This window comes from Pelophylax lessonae, assembly GCF_965119305.1.
Source record: "Pelophylax lessonae genome assembly, chromosome: 3".
Taxonomy (NCBI): Eukaryota; Metazoa; Chordata; class Amphibia; order Anura; family Ranidae; genus Pelophylax; species Pelophylax lessonae.
The window spans coordinates 679,772,015-679,794,852 of record NC_138770.1 but is presented as its reverse complement, the minus strand read 5'-3'; the positions used below and the strand labels follow the sequence as shown (position 1 = coordinate 679,794,852).

The following is a 22,838-nucleotide window of genomic DNA, read 5'->3' as shown; positions in this document are numbered from 1 at the left end:
ATGTCCCATTGTTGGTGTGTGAAAAAAGGATGAATGATGTCTCATTGTTGGTGTCTGTGGGAGGAATAGTGCTTCAAGGGCCAAATAAAGCCAAGCAAAGGGGCACATTTGGCCCACGGGCCACAGTTTGGAGGCCACTGGACTAAACTGATATCTCAGACAATGTTATCACCTTTCTCATCTATCGTCTGTGAACTACAAAGAACCTCACTGCTATGTAATGGAGAGGAGTAAAGTGGGAGGTGTTTGTAGTCCAAATCAATCTAAGGCAGTGATGGTGAACCTTGGCACTCCAGATGTTTTGGAACTACATTTGCCATAATGCTCATGCACTCTGCAGTGTATTGGAGCATCATGGGAACTGTACTTCCAAAACATCTGGGGTCCCAAGGTTCGCCATCACTGGTCTAAGGCGACATCGCTGCTCCTCCAGTACAGAGAGTGATAATTGTCCTCCTAGGACATGAAGTGTGTTACTGGCAGGACCACCAAGTAACAATAATGGGAAAAATAAGCCTGCGCTTCTAGGATCCCCGTTATCCAAACTCCCAATTTGTCGGCTAGCTAATTAAAATGCTCCTTGAAAGCCAACTGCGAACAGACAAGTCGTTTTGAGTCAGGCCACAGAGATAATCTACGTCGCAACATTTTAAATCCATTTCCAGCTGAGCGATAATCGCGGTATAAACAGGTTGGCGCGTCCTTGTATGCGCTGCAACTTTACGATAACCAGATCATCCCTTCGCGCTCTAAACAAAATTAATTATGGCCGAATAAGAGGTGTAAACAGGCTGAGGGCTCCTGCGTGACTAACCAGCGCGGCGATTTATCATGAGCTCGCCGCCCCGGATAAACATATGCACATCGCAGAGATACATCGAACGAGGACGCTAATTGTCGCCGTGTGTCCGCTGTAAACTTGCAGTCATTACGCTCTGTCCTGCTCCCGCGGCTTTCCTAATAAATATTTAATGCAATAGCCATATGGGCTAAGCGAGCGTATACGGGACTCCGGAGTCGCAGCTCACCGTGCGGCGGCAGCGGCTGATGTCTAACGATTAATAATAAAACAGGACGGGGAGTTAATAACCCATCCAAAATCTATTCTGAGGAGTTGGCGGAGGGCCACGGTGCACGCAGGACTGGCGCTCGGCTCGTCAACGGGGGTAGTAACGCGGAAAACTGATTGTAAAACACGCAGAGAGACACAAAGTAGATCTTTCCACGTTGTAATTTTAAAGTAGAACTCTGAGCAAGATAAATGATTAAATACGGTGCATCCGGAAAATATTCACAGAGCTTCACTTTTTCAAAATTTTGTTATGTTACGGCCTTATTCCAAAATGGATAAAATTCATTATTTTCCTCAAAATTCTACAAACAATCCCCCTTAGCGCCGCTTCACACTACCGCTATGCTACTTCCCGGGGCGACCTCCAAGATCGCGGTGAGAGCAGCGCGCCGCGACCTCGGAGCGGCCGCCACAGACTTCATAACATTGAAGTCTATGGCGGTCGCCTCCTGGTCGCCCCAGAGAAGTTCAGGACCCTTTTTCTAGGTCGGAGCGACTTGTGTCGCTCCTATTAGAACGGGTCCGCAGCTTCCCTATGGGAGGCGACCTGTGAGGCGACCAGGTCGCCTCACAGGTCGCCCTAGTGTGAACCGAGGCTTAATGACAACGTGAAAGAAGTTTGTTTGAAATCATTGAAAATTTATTAAAAATAAAAAAACAAAAAATCCCATGTACATAAGTATTCACACCCTTTGCCATGACACAAAGAATTGAGCTCAGGTGCATCTTGTTTCCACTGATCATCCTTGAGATGTTTCTACAACTTGAATGGAGTCCACCTCTGTAAATTCAGTTGATTGGACATGATTTGGAAAGGCACACGCCTGTCTATATAAAGTCCCACAGTGCATGTCAGAGCACAAACAAAGCCAAAGAATTGTCTGTAGACCTCTGAGACATGATTGTATGGAGGCACAGATCTGGGGAAGAGTACAGAAAAATCTCTACAGCATGACATTTCCCAATGAGCACAGTGGCCTCCATCATCCGAAAATGGAAGAAGTTTGGAACAACCAGGACTCCTCCTAGAGTGTGCCACCAAACTGAGTGATCGGGGGAGAAGGGCCTTAGTCAGGGAGGTGACCAAGAACCCGATGGTCACTCTGACAGAGCTCCAGCGTTTCTCTGTGGAGAGAGGAGAACCTTCCAGAAGAATAACCATCTCTGCAGCACTCCACCAATCAGGCCTGTATGGTAGAGTGGCCAGACTGAAGCCAAGTAAAAGGCACATGACAGCCCGCCTGGAGTTTGCCGAAAGGCACCTGAAGGACTTTCAGACCATGAGAAACAAAATTCTCTGCTCTGATGAAACAAAGATTGAACTCTTAGGCCTGAAAGGCAAATGTCATGTCTGGACTAAACCAGGCACCGCTCATTACCTGGCCAATACCATCCCTACAGTGAAGCATGGTGGTGGCAGCATCATGCTCTGGGGATGTTTTTCAGCAGCGGGAACTGGGAGACTAGTCAGGATCGAGGGAAAGATGAATACAGTCATGTACAGAGACATCCTTGATGAAAACCTGCTTCAGAGCGCTCTGGACCTAAGACTGGGGTGAAGTTTCATCTTCCAACAGGACAACGACCCTAAGCACACAGCCAAGATAAAGGAGTGGCTACAGGAGAACTCTGTGAATGTCCTTGAGTGGCCCAGCCAGAGCCCAGACTTGAACCCGATTGAATATCTCTGGAGAGATCTGAAAATGGCTGTGCACCGACCCTCCCCCATCCAACCTGATGGAGCTTGAGAGGTTCTGCAAAGGAGAATGGGAGAAACTGCCCAAAAATAGGGGTGCCAAGCTTGTAGCATCATACTCAAAAATACTTGAGGCTGTAATTGGTGCCAAAAGGTGCTTCACCAAAGTATTGAGCAAAGGGTGTGATACTTATGTACATGGGATTTTTTGTTTTGTTTTTTTTTTATTTTTAATAAATGAGAGCTCAAAAAAGCTCAAAAGCCTGTAGGACTTTCTTCTTTGAGCTTCTTTGAGATGCATGAGCCCTAACACAGCAGCTGGAACATTGTGTTGTTTTCCTGTTGATTCTGCCAGTGGATCTATTTTTTTCCACTTTCTGTAACAGGGGGACAACACTCTTCATTCTGAAGTGAAATTGCACAGCAGCGTTGTCACCTGAGGACTGGATAGTTTTAAATGGACAAATAGACTTCAAGAAAAAGAAAAAAAAAATAGAGCCCAACTCCAGCTTTACCACTCCACTTTTTTAACAGTTTCTTTTCTTTTTGGGGAAAAAAAGTTCTCATTATTTGAAAAAAGCTGACTATTGTCAGCACCCCCAGCAGTGTTATATGGCAGGTCCTAACCACTGTAAGGCTTCATTTAGATGTGCAGTTGGAGGTCAATAAAAAGGTGCGTCTGAGCCATGTTTTCATTTTAGCACCCTCCAACTGACCCCCCCCCCCCACCTTAAAGCGGACTAAACAAAAAAATTAAAAGTCAGCAGCTACAAATACTGTACCAACGTCTGGTTCAAGAAAGGGAGGACTGAACAGAGTTGGTGGCTTTCACACCTGGGAAAAGAATAGAGACTCATGGTAAAGAAGAAACATCCTCTTTACAGCAACCAGACGTTAAAGTGAAGCCCTTCAGCAGAGAAATATCTGAGCCTGGAGAGCAAAGGGTTAGGCAACAGATCCGACCCAATATGGGATTAAAGTGTAACTCCAAAGAGAGCAGAAGGTATCACCACTGTGGTACTGCAAGTAACCATACCAAGGAGAGATACCTCCTGCCTTCTATACCAAGGTGGGATGTTCCACTGCCTGTATCTAGCATTAAAAAGTCTAGTTTCACCAAATAAATGTGGTTAATTTGTGTTTTACTTGGTTCCGTGCAGATGTTAAGTCCTATGTACTTACAAACTTGTTCTTTGAGGACCAAAGAATTTTGGTGGGTGGGAGAGTGTAGCACTTGCCAGCTGTCCCTTTAGGCAGCCTGGCAGAATGTCCCACCTCGGCTGCAGATTGTTGCTCCTTGCAATGATGGCAGTGCAAGGAGGAAGGGGGCCTAAGGAGGACTGTGATCAAAATGGGGGGGGGGGGGTAAGAGGATCCTGATTGGCCACTACATGGCAGGCACTGCAGTCCCTCCCACAGGATGGCCAGATGCATGGGACAGGGATGGAGGCTGCCGCCGTGTGCTTCTAAGGGGGTAACAGTACAGACATATTAAAGCTTTTATGAGATTTTAGTAACTGGGTTCAGTCTATCCATGACATAGAATGCATCCCTGACATAGAATTCCCATAGCATGATGGATTTCTTATGTTATTTTAACAATATAATTGTTACTGTGAGCTTTCCCTGGCTGAATTCCAGCCCTGTCAGGTTCAAGCAAGATCGAGCAGCACGGCTGCCAACCATCCACACATTTATTGTCAGGGAAGTATCTCAAAAATCCCAGGTGGCTTTGTGTTGCAGAGGCCCCCGGCAATAATGTGTTGAAGAGATTAGTCAGGAGATTTCACATCTTCAAGAAAAAGTTCCTTTATTGTATTAAAACAATTAATACAATAAAGGAACTTTTTTCCTGAAATCTCCTGACTAATCTATTTGATACATTAAAGTGGACCTTTCATCAATAAATTAACTTCCTCTAATATTCTTCCTCCCCCCCCCCCCTCCTTCCTGCACAATCGCAAGTTCTTTACAGCATTTCCCCGAAGTCAATAACTTTTATTTTTCTTTTACTTTTACAGTGCTGCTGTCAGGAACTCAATACCCTGCGCAGGCGCACTGGTGTCGCTAACCGGCGAACGCCTATGCGCATGCACTGAGGCTACCTTTGTAGAGTTTGAGGCTACCTTTGTAGAGTTCGAGGCTACCTTTGGCAGGCTCAGTCATGGCTGTGTTGTACTGTCACGGGGTAGCGTGGCAGAGCCTGACGTAAGAGGAGTGGCTTACCGGGTAACTGGCGTGGCACAGGTTCACCAGAGGCGCGGAGTCTAAGTGTTAGCCGGTTTTCACCAGGGGCCCCAGATGGTGGGATGGTCAGAAAATTAGAATATTACATAAGAACAATAAAAAAAAGGATTTTTAATACAGAAATGTTGGCTTAGAGAAAAGTCTGTCCATGTACAGTATAGGATGCACTCAATACTTGATTGGGGCTCCTTTTGCATGAATTACTGCATCAATGCGGCGTGGCATGGAGGCGATCAGCTTGTGGCACTGCTGAGGTGTTATGGAAGCCAGGGTTGCTTTGATAGCGGCCTTCAGCTTGTCTACATTGTTGGGTCTGGTGTCTCTCATCTTCCTCCTGACAATACCCCACAGATTCTCTGTGGGGTTTAGGTCAGGCAAGTTTGCTGGTCAATCAAGCACAGTGATCCCATGATCATGTGACCAGGTATTGGTAGTTTTGGCAGTGTGGGCGGTGCCAAGTCCTGCTGGAAAATGAAATCAACATCTTCATAAAGCTGGTCAGCAAAGGGAAGCATGAAGTGCTCTAGAATTTCCTGCTAGAGGGCTGCACTGACTTTGGACTTGATAAAACACAGTGGACCGACACCAGTAGATGACATGGCTCCCCAAACCATCACTGACTGTGGAATTTTCACACTGAACCTCATGCAAATTGGATTCTGTGCATCTCTACTCCTCCTCCAGACTCTGGGACCTTGGTTTCCAAATGAAATGCACAATTTTCCACAGACAGTGATGATTTGGGGAGCCATGTCATCTACTGGTGTTGGTCCACTGTGTTTTATCAAGTCCAAAGTCAGCGCAGCCCTCTAGCAGGAAATTGTAGAGCACTTCATGCTTCCCTCTGCTGACCAGCTTTATGGAGATGCTGATTTCATTTTCCAGAAGGACTTGGCACCGCCCACACTGCCAAACCTACCAATACCTGGTCACATGATCATGGTATCACTGTGCTTGATTGGCCAGCAAACTCGCCTGACCTAAACCCCACAGATAATCTGTGGGGTATTGTCAAGAGGAAGATGAGAGACACCAGACCCAACAATGCAGATAAGCTGAAGGCCGCTATCAAAGCAACCTGGGCTTCCATAACACCTCAGCAGTGCCACAGGCTGATCGCCTCCATGCCACGCCGCATTGATGCAGTAATTCATGCAAAAGGAGCCCCGACTAAGTATTGAGTGCATCCTATACTATACATGGACAGACTTTTCACTAAGACAACATTTCTGTATTAAAAATCCTTTTTTTATTGGTCTTATGTAATATTCTACATTTCTGAGATACTGAATTTTGGGGTGTCACTCGCTGTAAGCCATAATCATCAAAATTAAAAGAAAGTAATGCTTGAAATATATCACTCTGTGTGTAACGTATCTATATAAAATGTATGAGTTTCACTTTTGAAACAAATTAACTTTTTGATGATATTTTAATTTTATGAGCTGCACCTGTAATATGAGGTCAAACCTTAACACGTCCAATTTGTATGTAATCAGGCAGGCCCTTGCACTGCAAAGCTGAAGGTGAATCTAAAGGAACGTGAACAAGAAAACGGTATAATGTATTGCCAGCCTAACTCTTTCAGCTGGAAAACTTTTATCTATACTGGCCAAGGATCCATTAAAGATGGAACCCAGTGGTGATTGGTGTAAGTACCTGGCTTGGCGGGTTGGACTGTGGAGAACTCTTCCTCCAGGTGCAGATGCCCTGTCTCGTTCCTCCTGTGGACGCTGCTCTCCATTAAAAGATTGCTGGACAGATACGACACCGTCTGAGCGGTCAGGTCGCTGTTACCTGCGATGTTACAGAACAAGAGGCTTAAAATCAATGCACCATTTAATAATCCAGTATATTGTTTCATCTGGTAAAATCAGTTAATATAACAAATAATAATTTTAGAGCTCATGTACACTCGTTTCAAAATGTGGCATTGGACGCACTTTTTGAAAGCGCTCTGAACACCAATCAAAGCTCCTGTCACTAAATAAAATGGTCACCTTACAGTCCTGGTCACACGTTGTGTTTGCTTCACTTCAAAAATGATCCCCCATAACACTTTTTTGGTGCTTCAAAGTGTGTGCAAAGCCTCAATAGAAGTCTATGACAACTCTCGCTTTTGAAGGGCTTTTATTCAGCGTTAGCTTTGCTTTGTTTTGGAGGTACTGCAGGTATGAGATATCCCAAGATGCAACCAACAAGCGAACTGAAAAGATGTCATCAGCAGTCATTTCTGGTTCATGTGTATATATTCTGGGAGTGTCTGGGGCAGACGTCACAACTGGTGTGCAGCAGGAAGGTGATTGGGGTCCTGACTGGAGGGGAGCAACTAGCAGGCGGCACATGTCGTGTGCAACATGGGAACGCTATAGCAGAAGGTGAACAGGGACCGGAGAGAGAAGACTGAGCGTCAGAGCATCAGCAGAGCTGGGGAACCACAGCAGAAGAAACTAGCACATGTCACACGTGGTGCGCAGCGTGGGAACAATAAAGTGGGAGGTGAGAGGGGACCAGAGACAGAGGAGGATCAGCAGAGCTAGGGGTTATTACTGAGTGGGGAATCAGCAGAGCTGTGGGTTACTACTGCACGGGGGATCAGCAGAGCTAAAGGTACTACTGAGAGGGGGATCAGCAGAGCTAAGGGTACTACTGAGTGGGGGATCAGCAGAGCTAAGGGTACTACGAGTGGGGGATTAGCCGTGCTGAGGGTCCTACTGAGAGGGGATAAGCAGAGCTGAGGGTACTACTGAGTGGGGGATCAGCAGAGCTGAGGGTACTACTGAGTGGGGGATTAGCAGAGCTGATGCTATTACTGAGCAGGGGATCTGCTGAATGAGTGTACTAATAAGCTGGGAATCTGCTGAGTGGGGATACTACTAAGCTTGGGTTCTACTGGGCCCCTTTGAAACAAATAGAATATCAACACACACAAGGCATTTGCCAAGCTTAAGCACTTGCCGACCGCATACTGTATATATATACGTTGGCAAGCTGGCTCTCCCAGGCAAAACCACATATTGATACGTCATTAGCCTAGGAGGAGCTAGTGGGCCAGCGTGCGCCACCAGGAGCAAGCGTGCGCCGCCAGCGGCGCGCTCCCGCCCCCGATCTTCAGCGGGGAAGCTGGCGCATGTGTCAGGCGGCTCCAATTGCCGCCTGACACTCTCGATCGTTCCCCGCTGACAAAGGACGGACGGACGGCTGATGTAAACACAGCCGTCCGTCCTTCTCCCTCGGATGATCACAGAACCCATGTCATCCTTCTTTATAGGATCACATGTCTATGTGTTCATCTCACAAGCCCCACCCCCATACAGTTAGAATCACTCCCCTAGGCTTACATTTAATCTCTTGATCACCCACAGAGTTAACCCCTTCCCTGCCAGTGTCATTATTACAGTAACAGTGCATATTTTTAGCACTGATTACTGTAGTAATGTCACTGGTCCCCCCAAAAGTGTTACAAATGTCAGTTAGGGGTCCGATCTGTCCGCCGCAATGTCGCAGTCCTGCAAAAAATCGCTGATCGCCGCCATTACTAGTAAAAAAAAAAAAATGACATAAATCTCTCCTCTAGTTAGTAAACGCAATAACTTTTGCGCAAACCAATCAAAATACGATTATTGCAATTTTTTTACCAAAAATATGTAGCAGAAAACAAGTTGGTCGAAAATGTTAAAAAAATTTGATTTTTAATTTTTTTGGGGGTGAATGTTATATAGCAGAATATGAAAAACATTGGGGTTTTTTTTTGTAAAATGGTCGCTCTTTTTTTTGTTTATAGCGCAAAAAAATAAATAAATTGCACGGGTGATCAAATACCCCCAAAAGAAAGCTCTGTTTGTGAGAAAAAAAAGGACATCCATTTTCTTTAGGTACAGCGTCGCACAACTGTGCAATTATCCATTAAAGTAAAGCAGTGCCGAATCGCAAAATAGGGCCTAGTCATTAAGGGGGCAAATCCTCCGGTCTGAAAGTGGTTAAAGCTTCAAAAAAGCAGGTCAGGCACTGATGTGGACGAGAATGCTCGGCTCGCAGTCTCCTAATTCATCCCAAAAGGTGTTCTTTTGGGTTGAGGTCAGGACTCTGTGCAGGCCAGACAAGTTCCTCCACCCCAAACTCACTCATCCATGTCTTTATGGACCTTGCTTTGTGCACTGGTCCAAATCATTTGGTGGAGGGGGGATTATGGTGTGGGGGTTGCTTTTCAGGGGTTGGGCTTGGCCCCTTAGTTCCAGTGAAGGGAACTCTTAAGGCGTCAGAATACCAAGACATTTTGGACAATTTCATGTTCCCAACTTTGTGGGAACAGTTTGGGGATGGCCCATTCCTGTTCACGTTCCTTGCACAAAGCAAGGTCCATAAAGACATTGATAAGTGAGTTTGGGGTGGAGGAACATGACTGGCCTGCACAGAGTCCTGACCTCAACCTGAAAGAACACCTTTGCAATGAATTAGAGCGCAGACTGCAGACCTTCCACATCAGTGCCTGAACTCACAAACGTGCTTCTGGAAGAATGGTCAAACATTCCCATAGACACTCCTAAACCTTGTGGACGGCCTTCCCAGAAGAGTTGAAGCTGTTATAGCTGCAAAGGGTGGAGCCAACTCAATATTGAACCCTACAGACTAAGACTGGGATGTCATTAAAGTCCATGTATGTGTAAAGGCAGGCGTCCCAATACTTTTGGTAATATAGTGTGTATAAATAAATAAATAAATATATATACACACAAAAGAAAAAGCAACATGACAAATTAAAAAAAAAAAAAACACAATTATGTGTGTGTATATACAGTGGGTACGGAAAGTATTCAGACCCCCTTAAATTTTTCACTCTTTGTTATATTGCAGCCATTTGCTAAAATCATTTAGATTCATTCTTCTTCCTCATGAATGTACACATAGCACCCCATACTGACAGAAACACACAGAATTGTTGACATTGTTGTAGATTTATTAAAAAAGAAAAACTGAAATATCACATGGTCCTAAGTATTCAGACCCTTTGCTCAGTATTTAGTAGAAGCCCCCTTTTGATCTAATACAGCCAGGAGTCTTTTTGGGAAAGATGCAACAAGTCTTTCACACCTGGATTTGGGGATCCTCTGCCATTCCTCCTTGCAGATCCTCTCCAGTTCTGTCAGGTTGGATGGTAAATGTTGGTGGACAGCCATTTTTAGGTCTCTCCAGAGATTCTCAATTGGGTTTAAGTCAGGGCTCTGGCTGGGCCATTCAAGAACAGTCACGGAGTTGTTGTGAAGCCACTCCTTCGTTATTTTAGCTGTGTGCTTAGGGTCATTGTCTTGTTGGAAGGTAAACCTTCGGCCCAGTCTGAGGTCCAGAGCACTCTGGAGAAGGTTTTTGTCCAGGATATCCCTGTACTTGGCCGCATTCATCTTTCCCTCGATTGCAACCAGTCGTCCTGTCCCTGCAGCTGAAAAACACCCCCACAGCATGATGCTGCCACCACCATGCTTCACTGTTGAGACTGTATTGGACAGGTGATGAGCAGTGCCTGGTTTTCTCCACACATACCGCTTAGAATTAAGGCCAAAAAGTTCTATTTTGGTCTCATCAGACCAGAGAATCTTATTTCTCACCATCTTGGAGTCCTTCAGGTGTTTTTTAGCAAACTCCATGCGGGCTTTCATGTGTCTTACACTGAGGAGAGGCTTCCGTCGGGCCACTCTGCCATAAAGCCCCGACTGGTGGAGGGCTGCAGTGATGGTTGACTTTCTACAACTTTCTCCCATCTCCTGACTGCATCTCTGGAGCTCAGCCACAGCGATCTTTGGGTTCTTCTTTACCTCTCTCACCAAGGCTCTTCTCCCCCGATAGCTCAGTTTGGCCGGACGGCCAGCTCTAGGAAGGGTTCTGGTCGTCTCAAACGTCTTCCATTTGAGGATTATGGAGGCCACTGTGCTCTTAGGAACCTTAAGTGCAGCAGAAATCTTTTTGTAAACTTGGCCAGATCTGTGCCTTGCCACAATTCTGTCTCTGAGCTCTTCAGGCAGTTCCTTTGACCTCATGATTCTCATTTGCTCTGACATGCATTGTGATCTGGAAGGTCTTATATAGACAGGTGTGTGGCTTTCCTAATCAAGTCCAATCAGTATAATCAAACACAGCTGGACTCAAATGAAGGTGTAGAACCATCTCAAGTATGATCAGAAGAAATGGAAAGCACCTGAGTTAAATATATGAGTGTCACAGCAAAGGGTCTGAATACTTAGGACCATGTGATATCTCAGTTTTTCTTTTTTAATAAATCTGCAACAATGTCAACAATTCTGTGTTTTTCTGTCAGTATGGGGAGCTATGTGTACATTCATGAGGAAGAAGAATGAACTTAAATGATTTTAGCAAATGGCTGCAATATAACAAAGAGTGAAAAATTTAAGGGGGTCTGAATACTTTCCGTACCCACTGTATATATATATATATATATATATATATATATATATATATATATATATATATATATATACACATACAGTACTATATATATATTGTTTTTTTTTTTTTTTTTTGTCAAGTTGCTTTTTCTAACATCATATGTAGGTGAACTGTCAACCCCTTTGATCTGTAAAAGAATTAAACAGAGTAAATACAATGTAACAATAATGTTAATACATCATATTTCTCAATGAAGCTTCAAAAACTGCATTTTACACAGCAACAGCTGTAGCTGTGATAGAGAAATTGTTACCAGGGGCGCAGCAGCAGGGGGAGAGGAACAGGAACATGGTTCGTACACCCAAAAAATTTTCTTTTAGAGCGTGAGATCCTTGACAGCTTAAGCTAGTGATTTTTGACATTTTAAGTACACCACTAAATTTATTTATAGATGATATCCTAACAATTTCTCTTCTGATGTCTAATAATGTATAAAAGTTATACAAAAAAAAAAAAAATGCAAGTCTGTTTATACAAAAAAAATGATGCGCTTACTTGTTAGGTAGCAGCCCAAGCTGAGTGACACATTGTCAAATGCAATGATGGAATCGGAGTCCTTGGACCAGGAGGCGCGGATTTCCAACCAGAACCTGTGTGAAGGGACCGGAAAAATATAAAAGGCTGCTCTGTAAAAGGCAAAACTGAACCCTTCATATCTCCATCCATGTTCCTATCATTCTAACATTCCTATTACATGCCCCTTATATACACGGCCCTTCCTAGGGCAGATTTTTTAATTAACTGGTTTAAGGAAATTTGTTATGGGATAAATATTGAAGTTTCTAGTTTTCCGGTTGTCCCTAAGCCTATCTTGCCACCCTAATCCAGAAAAACAGATTTTGTTTGGGGTCCTTATGAGTAGTGATTTGTTGTTGGCCCATGCTGGTCAATGGGAATATAGGCATAGGAACTAACCTGAGGAACGGGGAGGAGATGCATGCTGAGACTGGGCTGAGGAACTAAGCAGAGCAAATACATAGGAACTAACCTGAGGATGGGGAGGAGATGCGTGCTGAGACTGGGCTGAGGAACTATGCTGAGCAAATACATAGGAACTAACCTGAGGATGGGGAGGAGATGCGTGCTGAGACTGGGCTGAGGAACTTTGTTGAGCATAGGTATAGTAACTTTCCTGAGGATGGGAGGGGATGTGTGCTGAGACTGGGCTGAGGAATTATGTTGAGCATAGGCATAGGAACTAACCTGAGGTTGGGAAGGAGATGCATGGTGAGACTGGGCTGAAGAACTAAGCAGAGCATAGGTATAGCAACTAACCTGAGAATGGGGAGGAGATGCATGCTGAGACTGGGCTGAGGAATTATGTTGAGCATAGGTATAGGAACTGTCCTGAGGATGTGGAAAAGACAACCTAAGCAGCGAATTGGGAGTTTATACTTTGGCAAAAGGACACTAAAGACTACATCAGTAATTTCTTGCTGGAATTACATTTGCTGAACCACTTGACTCATCCCTACAATGGACTCATCATGAGGATGGGAAGGGGACCCATGCTGAGAATAGCCAAAAGACCTAAGCTAAGCATAAGAAGGGGGCACCCATGGTGAGGCTGGGGAGGGGACCCACGTTATTGATGGGCAGAGGACCTGTACTGAGAATGAGGAAGAAACACATGCTGAGGATAGGGAGGAAATCCATGATGAGGATGAGGATGAGGAGGGGACCCATGAAGAGGATTGGGAGGGGACCCATGAAGAGGTTTGGGAGGGGACCCATGATGAGGATGGGGAGGGGACCCATGATGAGGATGGGGAGGGGACCTATGATGAGGATGGGGAGGGGACTTATGATGAGAATAGGAAAGAAACCTATAATGAGGATGGGGAGGGGACCCATGCTGAGAATAGGCAAGAGACCTGAGCTAAGGCTAAGAAGGAGGCACTCATAGTGAAGATGGGGAGGAAAATCATGTTGTCGATGGGCAGAGGACCTGTACTGAGGAGGAGGAAGGAACGCATGTGGAAGATAGGGAGGGAACGCAGGCTGAGGATAGGGAGTGGACCCATGATGAGGTTGGGGAGTAGACCCATGATGAGGTTGGGGAGGGGACTCATGCTTAGTATAGGAAGGTACCCAGTGCAGAGGGTTGGGTGGGGACCCATGCTGGGGGATGGGGAGGAGGGGGCTCTTGTTGAGAATGAAGGGTGACCTGTGCTGAGGGTAAGGAAGGGGCACTCATGGTGGGGATAGGGAGGGGGCTCTTGTTGAGAATGGAGGGTGACCTGTGCTGAAGGTAAGAAGGGGCACTCATCGTGGGTATAGGGAGGGGACTCTTGTTGAGAATGAAGGGTGACCTGTGCTAAGGGTAATAAGGGGCACAAACGGTGGGAAAGGGGAGGGGGCTCTTGTTGAGAATGGAGGGTGACCTGTGCTGAGGGTAAGGAAGGGGCACACATGATGGGGATAGGGAGGGGGCTCTTGTTGAGAATGGAGGGCGACCTGTGCTGAAGGTAAGAAGGGGCACTCATGTTTGGGATAGGGAGGGGGCTCTTGTTGAGAATGGAGGGTGACCAGTCCTGAGGACAAGAAGGGGCATTAATGGTGGGGACAGGGAAGGAACCCATGATGAGGGTGGGGAGGGGACCCATGCTGAGAATAGACAGGAGACCTGAGCTGAGGATGGGGAAATAACCCATTTTTGAGGATGGGGATGGAACCCATGTTGGACACATCTACTGCAAAGTCGTGTGTTTAGTTTTACTGGTACAATCCTCTCTGCTGATGATTCTCTGCTGGGATACTAAAAACCTTCTTAGAGCGAAAACCCTGGGTAATATGGGCTGTATGTATCATGGTGGCAAGTAAGCCAGTGCATGAGGGGGGGGGGGCAAGGTTGGAGGGGGCAGCATCAAGCATCTACATTTACATACTGTTATAACTTTTTACTTATTTACTTATTTCTGTCTCCCTCCTCTGTCCATCTGCAAGAGAACCTTTTATCTGGAACTGTTCTGAAACTTGCTGAACATTTTCTGTACTCATCCAGCAGATTGGCACAGTGACACGCACCTCTCCATCACGTCCTGCAGGGGCAGCACCAAATGCTGCCAGACTCCCAATCCCTCCCCATTGGTGAAATGCCAGAGGGTTCTGTATTTTGCCCTCCCGGTTCTATTATCGTGAAGCCGGACCGATATATCGCCATGTAGGAAACCGTCCAGAAGAAAAGACATTCGTAGCTGGAAACAAAACAGAAGAACCTGTTAATATATTCTTCTTTCAGGAAAGCCAGTATATATTTGTTTTATTTTTTATTACAGGTACTTATATATCGCCATCAATTTATGCAGCACATTACATATGTATTGTACAGTCACATCAGTCCCTGCCCTCAAGGAGCTTACAATCTAAGGTCCCTAACCCAAATTCATACATAAACATATTAGGGCCAATTTAGACAGGAACCAATTAACCTATCGGCATATCTTTGGAGTGTGGGAGGAAACCGGAGTACCCGGAGAAAACCCACACAGGCACAGGGAGAACATGCAATCTCCATGCAGGTAGTGCCATTGTTGGGATATACATACAGGTTCTGGATGCTTGGAAAAGAGCGAGATCCAGACCTACCAGGTAAGCAGATCTGGGAGGAGGGGATTTAAATGTGCCTCTCAAAAGTAATATTGAGACAATGATGTATAAAAAATGAACAAAGTTTATTAAATATATGTCATAAAAATTACATCAAAAGAAAGAGAATACATCAAATCTATTACAGACATACAGTGGGTACGGAAAGTATTCAGACCCCCTTAAATTTTTCACTCTTTGTTATATTGCAGCCATTTGCTAAAATCATTTAAGTTCATTCTTCTTCCTCATGAATGTACACATAGCACCCCATACTGACAGAAAAACACAGAATTGTTGACATTGTTGCAGATTTATTAAAAAAGAAAAACTGAAATATCACATGGTCCTAAGTATTCAGACCCTTTGCTGTGACACTCATATATTTAACTCAGGTGCTTTCCATTTCTTCTGATCATCCTTGAGATGGTTCTACACCTTCATTTGAGTCCAGCTGTGTTTGATTATACTGATTGGACTTGATTAGGAAAGCCACACACCTGTCTATATAAGACCTTCCAGATCACAATGCATGTCAGAGCAAATGAGAATCATGAGGTCAAAGGAACTGCCTGAAGAGCTCAGAGACAGAATTGTGGCAAGGCACAGATCTGGCCAAGGTTACAAAAAGATTCCTGCTGCACTTAAGGTTCCTAAGAGCACAGTGGCCTCCATAATCCTCAAATGGAAGACGTTTGGGACGACCAGAACCCTTCCTAGAGCTGGCTGTCCGGCCAAACTGAGCTATCGGGGGAGAAGAGCCTTGGTGAGAGAGGTAAAGAAGAAACCAAAGATCACTGTGGCTGAGCTCCAGAGATGCAGTCAGGAGATGGGAGAAAGTTGTAGAAAGTCAACCATCACTGCAGCCCTCCACCAGTCGGGGCTTTACGGCAGAGTGGCCCGACGGAAGCCTCTCCTCAGTGTAAGACACATGAAAGCCCGCATGGAGTTTGCTAAAAAACACCTGAAGGACTCCAAGATGGTAAGAAATAAGATTCTCTGGTCTGATGAGACCAAAATAGAACTTTTTGGCCTTAATTCTAAGCGGTATGTGTGGAGAAAACCAGGCACTGCTCATCACCTGTCCAATACAGTCCCAACAGTGAAGCATGGTGGTGGCAGCATCATGCTGTGGGGGTGTTTTTCAGCTGCAGGGACAGGACGACTGGTTGCAATCGAGGGAAAGATGAATGCGGCCAAGTACAGGGATATCCTGGACAAAAACCTTCTCCAGAGTGCTCTGGACCTCAGACTGGGCCGAAGGTTTACCTTCCAACAAGACAATGACCCTAAGCACACAGCTAAAATAAGGAAGGAGTGGCTTCACAACAACTCCGTGACTGTTCTTGAATGGCCCAGCCAGAGCCCTGACTTAAACCCAATTGAGCATCTCTGGAGAGACCTAAAAATGGCTGTCCACCAACGTTTACCATCCAACCTGACAGAACTGGAGAGGATCTGCAAGGAGGAATGGCAGAGGATCCCCAAATCCAGGTGTGAAAGACTTGTTGCATCTTTCCCAAAAAGACTCCTGGCTGTATTAGATCAAAAAGGGGCTTCTACTAAATACTGAGCAAAGGGTCTGAATACTTAGGACCATGTGATATTTCAGTTTTTTTCTTTTTTAATAAATCTGCAACAATGTCAACAATTCTGTGTTTTTCTGTCAGTATGGGGTGCTATGTGTACATTCATGAGGAAGAAGAATGAACCTAAATGATTTTAGCAAATGGCTGCAATATAACAAAGAGTGAAAAATTTAAGGGGGTCTGAATACTTTCCGTACCCACTGTATATTTGTGAACAGAGATGATCACTGCGATACAATCCCAAAAGGGCATTGTATAGATATATACATTGCTGGAACTATGCGTTTCGCTATAGATGCTTCATCAGGGTCCAGCAATTTTTAATTAATTCACAATAGGTTTATGCAACAGATCCTTAGTTCATAGCCACAACGGGACAAAAGGGATGTATAATGAATAACATGTATTTTTATGACGTTAAAAGCAAACAATAAGGGTAGCCATAGATCCCCATATTGATGGGTCAAGGGGGATTTGATGTTGTATTTACAGAAGAGGGGCCATCCTACACACTCTTACTAGTAAATATCCGTAAGGTGAGCGGAAGATGAAAGAGGCCAACTAGAAACACACCGGTGATGAGGTTATCCAGTATACACTAGAGCATATTTATAGATTTTTTCAGCCATTATCCCCCCCCCCCCCCCCATACAATTTCCACAGGTTTTGGATGCTCCTAAACTTAAAAAAAGGGATTATCCATTGTATGGCGCCCTCACCATGACCAGAGAGGTAGGAAGCCTAAAGCCCCGTACACGCGTACCGATCGTCGGCCGAACGATCGGCCGTCTTTTGTCCCCGGGCTGTCGGTGTCTGTTGAAAAGTGCAAAAGACAGCACAAGAATTTTGTCCGCCGACTACAGCCGACTGCAGAAGTGATGTCATGTAATGGTTAACTTTCCTTGTCTTTTTTCTTCTCTGAGCATGCCCAGTCTTGCAAATCTGCTGTCTGTCGGCCGAATTCTGTACTGACTGGCGAACAATCGGCCGTTCTGGTGTCGGCATACTAAAATTTTAATGCTTGCAAGACAGATTATTTTCGGCCGAAAGTGCGCTGTCGGAAGCACAATCGGTACGTGTGTACGGGCCTTAAGACCCACCAAAGATCTCTGGGATGAATCTACACAGTGTAACCTCCATCTAGGTTGGCCTCCTCAGGCGATAACCACCTTTCTATCCAGATCAGCCTTTCTCAACCTTTTAACCACTTTACCACCGGAGGATTTTGCTGTCTTACGTCCAGGCCACTTTTTGCGATTCGGCACTGTGCGACTTTAACTGACAATTGCGCGGTCGTGCGACGCTGTACCCAAACAAAATTTACGTCCTTTTTTTCCCACAAACAGAGCTTTCTTTTGGTGGTATTTGATCACCTGTGCGATTTTTACTTTTTGCGCTATAAACAAAAAAAGAGCGACAATTTTGAAAAAATAACAATATTTTTCACATTTTTTATATGAAATTCCCCCCCCCCCCCCCAAAATGTAAAAATCAAAATTTTTTATCATTTTAGGCCAATTTGTTTTCTGCTACATATTTTTGGTAAAAAAAAAATCGCAATAAGCGTATTTTGATTGGTTTGCGCAAAAGTTATTGCGTTTACTAACTAAGGGAAAGATTTCTGTCGTTTTTGGTATTTTTTTTTTTTTAACGAGTAATGGCGGCGATCTGCGATTTTTTTTTGCGGGACTGCGACATTGCGGCGGACAGATCGGACCCTTGACTGACATTTTTGACACTTTTGGGGGTACCAGTGACATTACTACAGTAATCAGTGCTATATATATGCACTGTTACTGTAAAAATGACACTGGCAGGGAAGGTGTTAATTTTATTGGAGAGGGAGGGGTTAATGTATGCCTGGTGCTTACTGACATGTGTGGGGGGAGGGGACTGTGTGACACAGGCACAGATCGCAGGTTCAGCTATGCTGAACCCTGCAAATCTGACCCTGTCTGTCACTTAGGAGATCCGCCCGCTCTGTTTACACAAGCGGGCGGATCTCCAGACTCGATTCCCCGAGGATCGGGGAAGAGCAGCGGCGATCGCCGCCGCTCCTCCCCTGGCCCGACTCCCGCTGTGACTGAATACAGTCGCCGCCGAGAAGGGGGAGTGTCTGGCGACGTAGGTCTACGTCATCAGACCTACAAGAGCCACTTTGCCGCAGTAGAGCTCTAGTGAGCAGCGGCAAAGTGGTTAAACATAGAGGGACAGACAGAGGGACAATTTCATTCAGTAAAATGATTGCTTATAGCAATGAAATTCACTGCTATAAGCAATCATGTGTAAAAAAAAAAAAATGTTTTAATCATTTCTCCAGAGCAGTACAGTGTTACTATGGTAACATTATATTGCTTTGGTCATAGTGCGTTAAAAATAAATAAATAAATAAAAAAACAATGTAATAAAAATGAAACAATAAAAAAGAAATTAAAAAAAGGTATATATATATTTTTATTTTTCGTATTTTGCCAGCAGTTAGTGTCTCTGATCACCGCCACACCAGTTAGATGATGATACTGTACTGCCCTGGTGACAGTATGTAAAAAAACAAAATTGTGAAAATATTTTGTTTTATTTTTCCTTTATTTTACAAAAACATTACAACTTCAAAAAAACTAGCTATGCCTCTTACTAAATACCCTGGACTGTCTACTTTCCAAAAAGGGGTCATTTGGGGGATAGTCATGCCACCTGGCTTTTTTGAGCTTTAACAAATTAGATTGTCAGTACATCAAGATTGATCAATTTTCAGATATCCCATAGTTTGTGGACTCCTACAGACTAAATAATATACACTGATTTGGGTTATTTTCACCAAAGAAATTTAACAGAATACATTTTGACCTAATGTATGAAGAACTATTATTTATTTACAAAATGTCAAAACAGCAATGAAGAAAATTAGTTTTTTTTTTTTTTTTAACAAAATTTACAGTCTTTTTTTTTTTGTTTTTTTTAGCAAAAAAAAAAAAAAACAAGTGGTGATTAAATAACCCTAAAATAAAGCTCCAGCTGTGTGAACACAATGATAAAAATTTCACCTGGGTAGTGCTGCACGACCGCCTATGTGTCATTCAGAGTGCGACAGCGCTACAGGGGTTCTGAGGACGTCAGACATAGACTGACGAAACGGCGTTGGGTGGTGTTTGAGATCCGTCATTTCCGGTCAGCTGGAATGCTGCTGGAGCACAAACCAGCGATTCCTATACAATACATGCTGATTCCTGTCTTCTTTGATGTAAGTGCAAACAACCTTATTTTTTAAATAAATGATTTGAAATACTGCACCATGAGAGTGTTTCTTCCTCTCCCTCTCTATATGGCAACACTGGAGCTTTGAATACGCTAATTATATACATATTGAATGGATGACAGTGGTAGTTTGAATTCATTCCTGTGACCTCATATATGGCATCTTGGATTTTCCATTATGCGCAATTTAACTCCATGTAATAGGGGTCAATCAATGTACCTGTGGCAGGGCAGCCCCTAAAGCAGGTCTCAGAGACATTTGGATAGAACTTATGTACTTTATCAGGGTTGCGATACCATCTCGTAGGAAGTTTTTTACTACAGTCTTCTTTTACCACCGGAGGATTTTCCTGCTAAAAGACCAGGGGGTTTTTTGCGATTTTTTACTGCGTGACTTTAACGGACAATTGCACGGTCGTGCGACACTGTACCTAAACGAATTTCACGTCCTTTTTTTCCCACAAACAGAGCTTTCTTTTGGTGGTATTTGATCACCTGTGCGATTTTTTGATCACGCGCTATAAACAAATAAAGAGCGTAATTTTTGCAAAAATAACAATATTTTTCACTTTTTTTTATATGAAATTCCCCCCCCCCAAAAAAATGTAAAAATCAAAATTTTTTAACATTTTCGGCCAATTTGTTTTACGCTACCTATGTTTGGTAAAAAAAATCACAAAAAGCGTATTTTGATTGGTTTGCGCAAAAGTTATCGCGTTTACTAACAAAGGGAAAGATTTTTGTCATTTTTGGTGTTTTTTTTTTTTAAAAAGTAATGGCGGCGATCTGCGATTTTTTTGTGGTACTGCGACATTGCGGCGTACAGATCGGACCCTTGACTGACATTTTTGACACTTTTGGGGGTACCAGTGACATTACTGCAGTAATCAGTGCTATACATATGCACTGTTTCTGTAAATATTACACTGGCAGGGAAGGGGTTAACTGTATTGGACAGGGAGGGGTTAAGTGTGTCCTAGGGGCGTGCTTCTAACTGTAGTGGGACATTGCTATTGGTGTAAAAACAAAGATCAATGGTTCTACATAGTAGAACCGTCTGATCTTCATTTTTACACAGGGGAGAATGACAGGCGGCTTGTTTACATAAGCCGCTCTGTCTTTCTCCCGCTGTACCGGCGATCGTAGTGTGACCGGCTGACATCGGGTCCGCCAGTCACACTCCCGCACTCCTCCGTGAACGAGTCGAGGCGGGCGCGCGCTCGCCCGCTATTGGCTCTAGAAGGAGTGACAGGCGAGCGACGTAGATCTACTCTGCCTGGCCGGGGCCGACTGCCGCAGTTAATATACTGTGAGCAGTCGGCAAGTGGTTAAGAGACATGGAGCGTTTGCATTTGTGCATATTTATTAGCATATCCAACCATACCTCAGTGGAGAACTCTTGTCCTATGTCAGTCTCCCATCGAGCCATAGCTGAGGATTTCTCTGGTAAGTGTAACCCTCTGATTGCTTTTTTTTTGGAAGTGGAGTTGGACTTTATGGAAAAACAGCAATGCAGCAATGACAAGAAATGCATTCAGTGAAAGTGCACTGCAGCTTACCTTTTAACTTTTTTTTTTATTTTTTATTATATTATAAAGTGCTGAGCCTTGTAAGACGTTTAGACAATAACCGGAGTCAAAAGTCTTTCTGCTTTTCCCCATTTGTCAGCTTCATCGTTATTACAATATCTGTCGGAAGCCATATTTCTAAAGACACCATGAAAGCAGCACAAAATTGACTGTCCAAATGGAAAGACCAGAGGCAAATTGAAATGTCCACGTTCCTGAGCGCAGCGGCCCAGCACCCCGCTCAATAACTAGATTTCTATAGAGCCGCAATAGATGCTGATGCAGGAGGAGAAGCAATCTGATTTTGTTAAAGTTGACACCAAAATAGCTTCTGCTTAATAGACAGTTTTTTTTTTTTTTCTGAATCTTCTCTGAGAACAAAAGCTTATTGAGATGGTCTGAAGTGCTGGACAATGCACCTTTTAAAGCAGATAAAATCAAAAGATATTGTTTTTTTTTTTTTTGTGGCAGAGAGCTTGGAAAAAATAGGTTCTGTACATCTTTCGGTCTCTAGAGCAACCTTTCTCATCCTTTTTAACATAAAGGAACCCTTGAAATAACATTTTCAGTCTCAGGGATCCCCTGCTTGGTGCCCCCTTCACTGTTTGTGAGCATAGGGTTAGGAAGACCTAGTAAGAATGGTCACCTTGCTAAAAAAACACAACTGTTCTGGATGCTTCCAACCTTAAAAAAAATTGAATATTCTACCTGTTGTATGGCGCCCTGACCATGACCAGAGGGGGTGCAAGCCTAAGACCCACCAAAGATCCCTGTGATGCATCTATACATTGTACCTCCATCTAGGGTGGCCTACTCAGAGAAGAACCACCTTTCTATCTAGTGTCAGGGTCTGGACTGGCGGTCAAGGAAGACACTAGGAGTGGATGCTCTGTGTCCGTGAGGGAATGGCGTGGACCGTACCAGAGGACCGGTTCTAAGTTACTACAGGTTTTCACCAGAGCCCTCCGCTGCGGCGGTAGCAACCAGGTTGTATCCTCCGGTAAAGGCTCAACCTCACGGACAGCGGATTCTGGCGTGGTACAGAAGGATAAGGCAAAGGCAGGGTCAGACGAAGCAGAAGGTCAAGGCAGGCGGCAATGGTTCGTAGTCAGGGGCAACGGCAGAAGGTCAATACACAGGCAGGGAAACACACCAAATGCTTTCTCAAGGCACAATGGCAACAAGATCCGGCAAGGACAGGAAGGGGAAGTGGGTTTTCTATGGTTTTGGGCGGATTGGGTCAAACAGCCATTAATGGTGCACTGCCCCTTTAAATTTCAGAACAGCGGCGCGCACGCCCTAGGGAGCGGGGCCGTGCACGCCGGGAGGAAGCCGAGCGGGAGGTGAGTGGAGTCCGCGGGCGG

General features: G+C 44.5%; 1 protein-coding gene across 2 annotated transcripts in view; it reads right to left on the bottom strand.

The window, feature by feature from the left end:
- The window catches only part of LOC309549185 (ALK tyrosine kinase receptor-like), a 1,241,121-nt gene that overhangs the window by 200,307 nt on the left and 1,017,976 nt on the right, over nucleotides 1-22,838 (bottom strand). For both annotated transcript variants that reach the window (XM_082249296.1, XM_082249297.1), the window contains 3 exons: nucleotides 14,502-14,671; nucleotides 11,970-12,064; nucleotides 6,675-6,812 (listed from right to left, as the gene is read on the bottom strand). In XM_082249296.1, the coding sequence (XP_082105422.1) occupies nucleotides 6,675-6,812; nucleotides 11,970-12,064; nucleotides 14,502-14,671 (403 nt within the window). The remainder of the gene's footprint in view (nucleotides 1-6,674; nucleotides 6,813-11,969; nucleotides 12,065-14,501; nucleotides 14,672-22,838) is intronic.